Source organism: Agelaius phoeniceus, chromosome 3 (genome assembly GCF_051311805.1).
Source record: "Agelaius phoeniceus isolate bAgePho1 chromosome 3, bAgePho1.hap1, whole genome shotgun sequence".
NCBI lineage: Eukaryota > Metazoa > Chordata > Aves > Passeriformes > Icteridae > Agelaius > Agelaius phoeniceus.
In genome coordinates, this window is record NC_135267.1 from 2,222,794 (window position 1) to 2,236,118 (window position 13,325).

Consider the following 13,325-nt stretch of genomic DNA (forward strand, 5'->3'; position numbering starts at 1 on the left):
GGATTCCACTGGAATATTTTGTGGGATTTTACTGGAATTTTTGGGGGATTCTACTGGAATATTTTGGGGGATTCTACTGGAATTTTTTGTGAATTCTGCTGGAATTTTTGGGGTTTCACTGGAATTTTTTCGGGATTTCACTGGAATATTTTTGGTGGATTCTACTGGAATTTTTTCAGGATTTCACTGGAATTTTTGTTGGATTCCACTGGGATATTTTGGGGGATTCTACTGGAATATTTTGGTTGATTCTACTGGAATTTTTTCGGGATTTCACTGGAATATTTTGGGGGATTTTCCTGGAATATTTTGTGGATTTCACTGGAATATTTTGGGGTGTTTTTGTGTTATTTCCTCACCTGCTGCTGGCCCTGCAGGCGCTGCTGCAGCTGCAGCCGGAGCTGGTTGGGGGCGCTCGGGGGGCGGCCGAGCCCCGGCCGGGCCATGCCCAGGGCGGCCCCGGGGCTGTTCTGGAACGTTCCCCGCGCCCCCCCCGCAGCAGCAGCGGCCGCAGGAGCCGCGGGAGGAGGAGGAGGAGGAGGAGGAGGAGGAGGAGGAGGAGGAGGCCCGGCCACGGGCACGGCTCCGAACGGGCCCTTCTGCCTCAGCAGGGCCGGGAAGGCGCCCGGAGAGGCCGAGGAGGAGGAGGAGGAGGAGGAGGAGGAGGAAGGAGGGAAGGGCTGGGAGAACATTCCCGGTTTGGGCTCCAGGAGCAGCGGAGGCGGCGGCGCCGGGGCCGGGTGGGGCTGGAAGCGATCGCTCAGAGCCTCCAGGCCCCCGCCCTGAGGGACGGAAAGGCGGGATCAGAGCAGGGAAGGGCTCGGGAATCCCAGCCCGGAGGAGCCTGGGAGCCCAAAACCCCTTCTTTAAATCCAATCCTAAAACTCCTTGGATCCCAAAATCCCCTGGGATCCCAAAATCCCTTCTTTAAATCCAATCCCAAATCCCCCTGGGAGCCCAAAACCCCCTGGGAGCCCAAAATCCCTGGGATCCCAAAATCCCCTGGGAGCCCAAAATCCCTGGGATCCCAAAATCCCTTCCTAAGAATCCAATCCCAAAACCCCCTGGGATCCCAAATCCCCTGGGATCCCAAATCCCCTGGGAGCCCAAAACTACCTGGGATCCCAAAGTCCCTTCTGTAGAACCCAATCCCAAAATCCCTGGGATCCCAAATCCCCTGGGAGCCCAAATCCCCTGGGATCCCAAAACCACCCGGGAGCCCAAAATCCCTTCTTTAAATCCAATCCCAAAGGCCCCTGGGATCCCAAAACCCCCTGGGAGCCCAAAACCCCTGGGATCCCAAAATCCGCTGGGATCCCAAAACCCCTTCAGTAGAACCCGATCCCAAAATCCCTTCCTAAGAATCCAATCCCAAAGGCCCCTGGGATCCCAAAATCCCCTGGAATCCCAAAACCCCCTGGGATCCCAAAATCCCCTCGGATCCCAAAATCCCTTCTTTAGAATCCAATCCCAAAATCCCTGGGAGCCCAAATCCCCCTGGGAGCCCAAAATCCCCTGGGAGCCCAAAATCCCTGGGAGCCCAAAATCCCTTCCTAAGAATCCAATCCCAAAACACCCTGGGATCCCAAAGTCCCTTCTTTAGGACCCAATCCCAAAATCCCCTGGGAGCCCAAAATCCCTGGGAGCCCAAAACCCCCTGGGAGCCCAAAATCCCTTCCTAAGAATCCAATCCCAAACCCCCTTGGGATCCCAAAATCCCCTGGGAGCCCAAACCCCCTGGGATCCCAAAACCCCCTTGGTATCCCAAAATCCCCTGGGAGCCCAAAATCCCTTCTTTAAATCCAATCCCAAAACCCCCTGGGATCCCAAAATCCCCTGGGATCCCAAAATCCCTTCCTAAGAATCCAATCCCAAAACCCCCTGGGATCCCAAAATCCCCTGGGAGCACAAAATCCCCTCGGATCCCAAAATCCCCTGGGATCCCAAAATCCCTTCTTTAAATCCAATCCCAAAACCCCTGGGATCCCAAAACTCCCTGGGATCCCAAAATCCCTTCTGTAGAACCCAATCCCAAATCCCCCTGGGAGCCCAAAATCCCCTGGAATCCCAAAATCCCTTCCTAAGAATCCAATCCCAAAACACCCTGGGGTCCCAAAATCCCCTGGGATCCCAAATCCCCTGGGAGCCCAAAATCCGCTGGGATCCCAAAATCCCTTCAGTAGGACCCGATCCCAAAATCCCTTCTGTAGAATCCAAATCCCAAAGGCCCCTGGGATCCCAAAACACCCTGGGAGCCCAAAATCCCTTCCTAAGAATCCAATCCCAAAGGCCCCTGGGATCCCAAAATCCCCGGGAGCCCAAAATCCGCTGGGATCCCAAACCCCCTGGGAGCCCAAAATGCCTTCTTTAAATCCAATCCCAAAACACCCTGTGATCCCAAAATCCCTTGGATCCCAAAATCCCCCTGGAAGCCCAAAATCCCCTGGGATCCCAAAATCCCTTCTTTAAATCCAATCCCAAAACCCTCTGGGATCCCAAAATCCCCTGGGAGCCCAAAACCCCCCAGGAGCCCAAAACCCCTTCTTTAAATCCAATCCCAAAATCCCCTGGGAGCCCAAAATCCCTGGGAGCCCAAAATCCCTGGGATCCCAAATCCCCTGGGATCCCAAAACCCCCTGGGATCCCAAAACCCCTTCTTTAAATCCAATCCCAAAACCCCCTGGGATCCCAAAATCCCCTGGGATCCCAAAGTCCCTTCTGTAGAACCCAATCCCAAAATCCCCTGGGATCCCAAAATCCCTTCTTTAGGACCCAATCCCAAAATCCCCTGGGATCCCAAAACCCCCCAGGAGCCCAAAATCCCTTCTTTAAATCCAATCCCAAAGGCCCCTGGGATCCCAAATCCCCTGGGAGCCCAAAATCCCCTGGGATCCCAAAATCCCTGGGAGCCAAAATCCCCTGGGATCCCAAAATTCCTTCTTTAAATGCAATCCCAAAATCCCCTGGGATCCCAAAATCCCTGGGATCCCAAAATCCCCTGGGATCCCAAAATCCCCTGGGATCCCAAATCCCCTGGGAGCCCAAAATCCCCTCTTTAAATCCAATCCCAAAACCCCCTGGGAGCCCAAACCCCCTGGGATCCCAAAATCCCCTGGAAGCCCAAAATCCCCTGGGATCCCAAAGTCCCTAAAACACCCTTGGATCCCAAAATCCCTTCTTTAAATCCAATCCCAAAACCCCTGGGATCCCAAAATCCCCTGGGAGCCCAAAACCCCTGGGATCCCAAAATCCCCTGGGAGCCCAAAACCCCAGGGAGCCCAAAATCCCTTCTTTAAATCCAATCCCAAAACCCCCTGGGATCCCAAAACCCCCTGGGATCCCAAAATCCCTTCTGTAGAACCCAATCCCAAAACCCCTGGGATCCCAAAATCCCCTGGGAGCCCAAAATCCCTTCTTTAAATCCAATCCCAAAATCCCCTGGGAGCCCAAAATCCCCGGGAGCCCAAATCCCCTGGGAGCCCAAAATCCCCTGGGATCCCAAAACCCCTGGGATCCCAAAACCCCTGGGATCCCAAAATCCCCTGGGATCCCAAAACCCCTGGGATCCCAAAATCCCCTGGGATCCCAAAATCCCCGGGAGCCCAAATCCCCTGGGAGCCCAAAATCCCTGGGAGCCCAAAATCCCTTCTGTAGAATCCAAATCCCAAAACCCAATCCCAAAACACCCTGGGAGCCCAAAATCCCTTCTTTAAATCCAATCCCAAAATCCCCTGGGATCCCAAAACTCCCTGGGATCCCAAATCCCCTGGGAGCCCAAAATCCCTTCTGTAGAACCCAATCCCAAAATCCCTTCTGTAGAATCCAGATCCCAAAGGCCCCTGGGATCCCAAAATCCCCTGGGATCCCAAAATCCCCTGGAGCCCAAAATCCCCAGGAGCCCAAAATCCCTGGGATCCCAAAATCCCCTGGGAGCCCAAAATCCCCTGGGAGCCCAAAATCCCCTGGGAGCCCAAAATCCCTTCTTTAGAATCCAAATCCCAAAACCCAATCCCAAAACACCGTGGGATCCCAAAATCCCTTCCTAAGAATCCAATCCCAAAATCCCTTGGGATCCCAAAATCCCCTGTGAGCCCAAAACCCCTGGGATCCCAAATCCCCTGGGAGCCCAAAATCCCTTCTGTAGAACCCAATCCCAAAACTCCCTGAGATCCCAAAACCCCCTGGGATCCCAAAACCCCCTTGGGATCCCAAAATCCCCTGGGAGCCCAAAATCCCTAAAACACCCTTGGATCCCAAAATCCCTTCTTTAAATCCAATCCCAAAATCCCTGGGATCCCAAAACCCCCTGGGATCCCAAAATCCCTTCCTAAGAATCCAATCCCAAAATCCCTTGGGATCCCAAAATCCCCTGTGAGCCCAAAACCCCTGGGATCCCAAATCCCCTGGGAGCCCAAAATCCCTTCTTTAAATCCAATCCCAAAATCCCCTGGGATCCCAAAACTCCCTGGGATCCCAAAATCCCCTGGGATCCCAAAATCCCTTTGGAACCCAACATCTCCTTGGATCCCAAAATCACCTTGAAATCCCAAAATGTCTTTGAAATCCCATTCCAAAATCCCTTCAGATCCCAAAATCCCTTGGGATCCCAAAATCCCTTCTTAAGAACCCAATCCCAAAACACCCTGGGAGCCCAAAATCCCTTTGGATCCCAAAATCTCCTTGGATCCCAATATGTCCTTGGAATCCCATCTCAAAATCCCTTGGGATCCCAAAATCCCTTCTGTAAAATCCAATCCCAAAACCCCCTGGGATCCCAAAATGTCCTTGGGATCCCACCCCAAAACGTCTTTGGAATCCCAAATTCTCTTTGGATCCCATCCCAAAATCACCTGGGATCCCAAAATCCCTTCAGATCTCAAAATGTCTTTGAAATCCCACCCCAAAATCTCCTTGGATCCCAAAATCCCTTTGGATCCCAAAATCCCTTGGATCCCAAAATCCCTTCTTTAGAACCCAATCCCAAAACACCCTGGAGGCCAAAATCCCTTTGGATCCCAAAATCTCCTCTCGATCCCAAAATCCCTTTGGATCCCAAAAAATCCCTTAGAAATCCCATCTCAAAATCTTCTTGGATCCCAAAATCTCTCTGGATCCCAAAATCCCTTGGGATCCCCAAACCTCCTTGGAACCCAATCCCAAAATCCCCTTGGATCCCAAATTCTCTTTGGATCCCAAAATCTTTTTGGAATCCCATCCCAAATTCTCTTTGGATCTCAAAATGTCTCTGAAATCCCATCCCAAAATCTCCTTGGATCCCAAAAACCCCTTCAGATCCCAAAATCTCCTGGGATCCCAAAATCCCTTTGAAATCCCATCCCAAAATCTCCTGGGATCCCAAAATCCCTTTGAAATCCCATCCCAAAATCCCTTTGGAACCCAAAATCTCCTCAGATCCCAAAAACTCCTTGCATCCCAAAAATCTCTTAGAAATCCCATCCCAAAATCTTCTTGGATCCCAAAATCCCTTTGGATCCCAAAATCTCTTTGGAATCCCATCCCAAAATCTCCCTCGGATCCCAAAATCTCCTTGGGGTCTGATCCCAAATTCCCTTTCAGGACCAATCCCAAAAAATCTCTTTGGATCCCACCCCAAAACACCCTTGGATCCCAAAATCCCTTTGGAACCCAAAATCTCCTCTCGATCCCAAAAACTCCTTGGATCCCAAAAATCTCAGAAATCCCATCCCAAAATCCCCTTGGATCCCAAAATCTCTCTGGATCCCAAAACCCCTTGGGATCCCCAAACCTTCTTGGGATCCAATCCCAAAATCCCTTTGGATCCCAAAATCTTTTTGGAATCCCATCCCAAAATCTCCTTCAGATCTCAAAAAGTCTTTGGAATCCCATCCCAAAAATCTCTTCTTGAGAATCCAATCCCAAAATCCCTTTGGATCCCAAAATCTCTTTGGAATCCCATCCCAAAATCCCTTTGGATCCCAACATCTCCTTGGATCCCAAAAACTCCTTGCATCCCAAAAATCTCTTAGAAATCCCATCCCAAAATCTTCTTGGATCCCAAAACACCCTTTGGATCCCAAAATCTCTTTGGAATCCCCATCCCAAAATCTCCCTCGGATCCCAAAATCTCCTTGGGGCCTGATCCCAAATTCCCTTTCAGGACCAATCCCAAAAAATCTCTTTGGATCCCATCCCAAAATCTTCCTGGATCCCAAAATCCCTTGGGATCCCCAAACCTCCTTGGGATCCAATCCCAAAATCTGCTGGGATCCCAAAATCTCTCTGAAATCTCATCCCAAAATTGCCTTGGGATCCCAAAATCCCTTCTGTAGAACCCAATCCCAAAATACCCTTGGATCCCAAAATCTTTTTGGAATCCCATCCCAAATTCTCTTTGGATCTCAAAATGTCTCTGAAATCCAATCCCAAAATCCCTTTGAATCCCAAAATCTCTTTGGAATCCCATCCCAAAATCTCCTGGGATCCCAAAATCTCCTTGGGGCCTGATCCCAAATTCCCTTTCAGGACCAATCCCAAAAAATCTCTTTGGAATCCCCATCCCAAAATCTCCCTCGGATCCCAAAATCTCCTCAGATCCCAAAATGTCTTTGGAATCCCCTCCCAGCCTCTGCCTCGATCCCAAATTCCATTGGGATCCCAAAATCCCTTTGAGCCCCATCCCAAAACCCGCTCAGGAAGCTCCTTTTGCCCCCATTTGCCCCCAATTTTTTCCCTTTTTTTTTTCCCATTTTTCCCCATTTTTTCCCCATTTTTCCCCACTTTTCCCCCATTTTCCCCTTGACTTTTTCCCCCATTTTTTCCCCCATTTTCTCCCTTTTTTCCCCCTTTTTCCCCATTTTTCCCCTGCTTTTTTCCCTGTTTTTCTCTGGTTTTTTTCCCCATCTTCCCCCCATTTTCTCCCTTCTTTCCCCCATTTCTTCCTGGATTTTTTCCCCCATTTCTTCCCCCCATTTTTTCCCTGCCTTTTCCCTGTTTTTCTCCGGTTTTTTCCCCCATTTCTTCCTGAATTTTTTCCCCATTTTTCCCCTGCCTTTTCCCTGGTTTTCCCCGTTTTTCCCCCTTTTTCCCCCATTTTTCCCCATTTTTCCCTCGACTTTTTCCCCCATTTTTCCCCATTGTTTCCCCATTTCTTCCCCTGCTTTTTCCCTGTTTTTCTCCATTCTTTTCCCCATCTTCCCCCCATTTTTCCTTGACTTTTTCCCTTTTTTTCCCCCATTTTTTTCCCTCATTTTCTCCCTTTTTTCCCCCATTTCATCCCGGATTTTTTCCCCATTTCTTCCCTGCTTTTCCCTGTTTTTCTCCATTTTTTCCCAATCTTCCCCCCATCTTTCCCTTGACTTTTCCCCCCATTTTTCCCTCGACCTTTTCCCCCATTTTCCCCCCATTTTCTCCCTTTTTTCCCATTTCTTCCCAGAATTTTCCCCATTTCTTCCCTGCTTTTTCCCTGTTTTTCTCCATTTTTTCCCCGTTTTCCCCCATTTTTTCCCTCGACTTTTTCCCCCATTTTTTCCCCATTTTCTCCCTTTTTTCCCCCATTTCTTCCCGGATTTTTTCCCCATTCTTCCTATTTTTCTCCTGCTTTTCCCCTGTTTTTCTCCTTTTTCCCCATTTTTCCCCATCTTTCCCACGACTTTTTCCCCCAATTTTTCCCCCATTTTCTCCTTCTTTCCCCATTTCTTCCAGATTTTTCCCCATTTCTTCCTCCCATTTTCCCCTAATTTTTCCCTATTTTTCTCCCTTTTTTCCCCCATCTTCCCTCCATTTTTCCCTTGACTTTTCCCATTTTTCCCCCATTTTCTCCCTTTTTTCCCCCATTTCTTCCAGATTTTTCCCCATTTCTTCCCCATTTCTTCCCCTGCTTTTCCCTGGTTTTCTCCATTTTTTCTCCATTTTCCCCCAATTTTTCCCCATTTTCCCTTGACATTTTCCTCCATTTTTTCCCATTTTCTCCTTTTTTCCCCATTTCTTCCAGAATTTTCCCCATTTCTTCCCCTGCTTTTTCCTGTTTTTCCCCATTTTCCCCATTTTCCCCCATTTTTCCCTCGACCTTTTCCCCCATTTTTTCCCCATTTTCTCCCTTTTTTCCCCCATTTCTTCCCGGATTTTTTCCCCATTTCTTCCCCATTTTTCCCCTGCTTTTCCCTGTTTTTTTCCCCCATTTCTTCCCAAATTTTTCCCCTTTTCTTCCCCATTTCTTCCCCTGCTTTTCCCCTGTTTTTCTCCTTTTTTTCCCCATCTTTCCCACGACTTTTTCCCCCAATTTTTCCCCATTTTCTCCCTTCTTTCCCCCATTTCTTCCCAGATTTTTCCCCATTTCTTCCTCCCATTTTCCCCTAATTTTTCCCTATTTTTCTCCCTTTTTTTTCCCCCATCTTCCCTCCATTTTCCCCTTGACTTTTCCCCCATTTTTCCCCCATTTTCTCCCTTTTTTCCCCCATTTCTTCCCGGATTTTTTCCCCATTTTTTCCCCATTTCTTCCCCTGCTTTTTCCCTGTTTTTCTCCATTTTTTCCCCCCATTTTCCCCCATTTTTCCCTCGACTTTTTCCCCCATTTTCCCCCCCATTTTCTCCCTTTTTCCCCCCATTTCTTCCCAGAATTTTCCCCATTTCTTCCTCTGCTTTTTCCCTATTTTTCTCTGTTTTTTTTCCCCATCTTCCCCCCATTTTTTCCTTGACTTTTTCCCCCATTTTTCCCCCATTTTCTCCCTTTTTTCCCCCATTTCTTCCTGAATTTTTCCCCATTTCTTCCCCATTTCTTCCCCTGCTTTTTCCCCATTTTCCCTGTTTTTCTCCATTTTTTCCCCCATTTCTTCATGGATTTTCCCCCCATTTCATCCCCATTTCTTCCCCTGCTTTTTCCTTGTTTTTTTCCATTTTTCTCCAATTTTTCCCCATTCTTCCCTTGACTTTTTCCCCATTTTTTCCCCATTTTGTCCCTTCTTTCCCCCATTTCTTCCCGACTTTTTTCCCCATTTTTCCCCCGACTTTTTCCCCATTTTTCCCCCATTTTCTTCCCGAGTTTTTTCCCCATTTCTTCCCCTGCTTTTTCCCTGTTTTTCTCCGTTTTTTCCCCATCTTCCCCCCATTTTTTCCTTGACTTTTCCCTCATTTTCCCCCCATTTCCTCCCTTTTCCCCCCATTTCTTCCCGGATTTTTTCCCCATTTCTTCCCGGATTTTTTCCCCATTTCTTCCCCTGCTTTTTCCCTGTTTTTCTCCATTTTTTCCCCATTTTCCCCCATTTTTCCCTCGACCTTTTCCCCCATTTTTTCCCCATTTTCTCCCTTTTTTCCCCCATTTCTTCCCGAATTTTTTCCCCATTTCTTCCCTATTTTTCTCCTGCTTTTTTCTTGTTTTTCTCCATTGTTTCCCCCATTTCTTCCTGAGTTTTTCCCTATTTCTTCCCCTGCTTTTTCCCTGTTTTGCTCCGGTTTTTTCCCCCATTTCTTCACGGATTTTTTCCCCATCTTCCCCCCATTTTCCCCCATTTTTCCCTCGACTTTTTCCCCCATTTTTTCCCCCATTTTCTCCCTTTTTTCCCCCATTTCTTCCTGGATTTTTCCCCCATTTCTTCCCCATTTTTTCCCCTGCCTTTTCCCTGTTTTTCTCCATTTTTTCCCCATTTCTTCCTGAATTTTTTCTCCATTTCTTCCCCTGCTTTTTCCCTGTTTTTCTCCGTTTTTTCCCCCATCTTCCCCCATTTTCCCTTGACTTTTTCCTCCATTTTTTCCCCATTTTCTCCTTTTTTCTCCCATTTCTTCCCAGAATTTTCCCCATTTCTTCCCCTGCTTTTTCCCTGTTTTTCTCCATTTTTTCCCCATTTTCCCCCATTTTCCCCCATTTTTCCCTCGACCTTTTCCCCCATTTTTTCCCCATTTTCTCCCTTCTTTCCCCCATTTCTTCCTGGATTTTTTCCCCATTTCTTCCCCATTTTTCCCCTGCTTTTCCCTGGTTTTTTCCCCCATTTCTTCCTGAATTTTTCCCCATTTCTTCCCCATTTCTTCCCCTGTTTTTTCCCCGTTTTCCTCCATTTTTCCCCATTTTTCCCTCGACTTTTCCCCCATTTTATCCCCCATTTTCTCCCTTTTTTCCCCCATTTCTTCCTGGATTTTTCCCCCATTTCTTCCCCATTTTCCCCTGCTTTTTCCCTGTTTTTCTCCATTTTTTCCCCCATTTCTTCCTGAATTTTTTCTCCATTTATTCCCCTGCTTTTTTCCTGTTTTTCTCCATTTTTTCCCCATCTTCCCCCCATTTTTCCCTCGACTTTTTCCCCATTTTTTCCCCCATTTCCCCCCATTTCTTCCCATATTTTTCCCCCATTTCTTCCCCTTCTTTTTCCCTGATTTTCTCCATTTTTTCCCCATCTTCCCCCTGATTCTTCCCCCATCTTTCCCTCGACTTTTTACCCCATTTTCTTCCTTTTTTCCCCCATTTCTTCATGGATTTTTTTCCCCATTTCTTCCCCCCATTTTTTCCCAGCTTTTTCCCTGTTTTTCTCCCTTCTTTCTCCCATTTCTTCCCAGATTTTTTCCCCATTTCTTCCCCGGCTTTTTCCCCATCTTCCCCCCATTTTTCCCTTGACTTTTTCCCCCATTTTTCCCCCATTTCTTCCCCATTTTTTCCCCATTTCTTCCCCATTATTTTCCCTGCCTTTTCCCCATTTTTCCCCCATTTCATCCCGGATTTTTTCCCCATTTTCCCCCTGCTTTTCCCCCCATTTTTCCCCCATTTTCTCCATTTTTCCCCCATTTCATCCCGGATTTTTTCCCCATTTCCCCCCTGCTTTTCCCCCCATTTTTCCCCCATTTTCTCCCTTTTTTCCCCCATTTCTTGCCGGATTTCTTCCCCATTTTTTCCCCATTTCTTCCCCTGCTTTTCCCCTGTTTTTCTCCATTTTTTTTCCCCATCTTCCCCCTGATTCTTCCCCCATCTTTCCCTCGACTTTTTACCCCATTTTTTACCCCATTTTCTCCTTTTTTTCCCCCATTTCTTCATGGATTTTTTCCCCATTTCTTCCCCCCATTTTTTTCCCAGCTTTTTCCCTGTTTTTCTCCCTTCTTTCTCCCATTTCTTCCCAGATTTTTTCCCCATTTCTTCCCCGGCTTTTTCCCCATCTTCCCCCCATTTTTCCCTTGACTTTTTCCCCCATTTTTCCCCCATTTCTTCCCCATTTTTTCCCCATTTCTTCCCCATTATTTCCCCTGCCTTTTCCCCATTTTTCCCCCATTTCATCCCGGATTTTTTCCCCATTTTCCCCCTGCTTTTTCCCCCATTTTTTCCCCATTTCTTCCCCATTTTTTCCCCTGCCTTTTCCCTGTTTTTCTCCATTTTTTCCCCCATTTCATGCCGGATTTTTCACCATTTCTTCCCCATTTTCCCCCTGCTTTTCCCCCCATTTTTCCCTCATTTTTCCCCCATTTCATCCCGGATTTCTTCCCCATTTTTCCCCCCGTTTTCCCCCCATATTTTTCCCCCTGGAATTTTGCAGACCTGCACGAGTTTGTCGATGCCCAGGGCTCTGTCGATCTCGGCCAGCTCGGTCTCGTCGCGGCCGCTCAGGAACGTCACCAACTGCTCCAGCAGCGCCTTCTCCTCGCTGCGGCCCTCGGCGCTGCCCGGCGGCAGCAGCAGCTCCTCCAGGGGGCAGGGGCTGGGAAAAATGGGAATTCTCAAATGGGAAATCTGGGAATTCCTGCCTGGGAAATCTGGGAAATCCACACTGGGAAATCTGGGAATTCACACCCAAAAAAACAGGGAAAAATCCCCAAGGGAAATTTGGGAATTCTCCTCGCTGTGGCCCGGGAGCAGCAGCTCCTCCAGGGGGCACGGCCTGCAGAAAATGGGAATTCTCATATGGGAAATCTGGGAATTCCTGCCTGGGAAACCTGGGAATTACACACTGGGAAAATGGGAATTACACACTGGGAAATCTGGGAATTCACACCCAAAAAAACGGGGAAAATCCCCAGGGGAAAGCTGGGAATTCTCCTCGCTGCGGCCCCACAGCAGCAGCTCCTGCAAAGGGCACGGCCTGGGAATAAGAGGGAGAAAATCTGGGAATTACACACTGGGAAATCTTGGAATTCTGGGAATTACACACTGGGAAATCTGGGAATTACACACTGGGAAATCTGGGAATTCACACCCAGAAAAACAGGGAAAAAACCCAAAGGGAAATCTGGGAATTCTCCTCGCTGCGGCCCTCGGCGCTGCCCGGCGGCAGCAGCAGCTCCTCCAGAGGGCACGGCCTGGGAATAACGGGGGGAAAATCTGGGAATTACACACTGGGAAATCTGGGAATTCTGGGAATTACACACTGGGAAAATCTGGGAATTACACACTGGGAAATCTGGGAATTCACACCCAAAAAAACAGGGAAGAAAACCCAAAGGAAATCTGGGAATTCTCCTCGCTGCGGCCCCACAGCAGCAGCTCCTGCAAAGGGCACGGCCTGGGAATAAGAGGGAGAAAATCTGGGAATTACACACTGGGAAATCTTGGAATTCTGGGAATTACACACTGGGAAATCTGGGAATTACACACTGGGAAACCTGGGAATTCACACCCAGAAAAACTGGGAAAAAACCCCAAGGGAAATCTGGGAATTCTCCTCGCTGCGGCCCAGGGGCAGCAGCAGCTCCTGCAAAGGGCACGGCCTGGGAACAACCAAGGGAAAATCTGGGAATTACACACTGGGAAATCTGGGAAATCTGGGAATTGCACACTGGGAAATCTGGGAATTCCTGCCTGGAAAATCTGGGAATTACACACTGGGAAATCTGGGAAAACACCCCAGGGAAAATCTGGGAATTCTCCTCGCTGCGGCCCTCGGCGCTGCCCGGCGGCAGCAGCAGCTCCTCCAGAGGGCATGGCCTGGGAAAAGGGGGGGAAAATCTGGGAATTACACACTGGAAAAATGGGAATTCACACCCAAAAACACAGGGAAAAATCCCCAGGGGAAATCTGGGAATTCTCCTCGCTGCGGCCCTCGGCACTGCCCGGTGGCAGCAGCAGCTCCTCCAGGGGGCACGGCCTGGGAAAAACGGGGGGAAAATCTGGGAATTACACACTGGGAAAATGGGAATTCATGCCTGGGAAATCTGGGAATTACACACTGGGAAATCTGGGAAAACACCCCAGGGAAAATCTGGGAATTCTCCTCGCTGTGGCCCAGGGGCAGCAGCAGCTCCTGCAAAGGGCACGGCCTGGGAATAAGAGGGAGAAAATCTGGGAATTACACACTGGGAAATCTTGGAATTCTGGGAATTACACACTGGGAAATCTGGGAATTACACACCAGGAAATCTGGGAATTCACACCCAGAAAA

At 48.6% G+C, this 13,325-nt stretch overlaps 1 protein-coding gene across 4 annotated transcripts in view; it reads right to left on the reverse strand.

Moving 5' to 3' along the window:
• The window catches only part of NCOA1 (nuclear receptor coactivator 1), a 143,677-nt gene that overhangs the window by 33,876 nt on the left and 96,476 nt on the right, over positions 1-13,325 (reverse strand). For all 4 annotated transcript variants that reach the window (XM_077176468.1, XM_077176466.1, XM_077176470.1 and 1 more), the window contains 2 exons: positions 11,489-11,648; positions 360-782 (listed from right to left, as the gene is read on the reverse strand). In XM_077176468.1, coding sequence (XP_077032583.1) covers positions 360-782; positions 11,489-11,648 — 583 coding nt within the window. The remainder of the gene's footprint in view (positions 1-359; positions 783-11,488; positions 11,649-13,325) is intronic.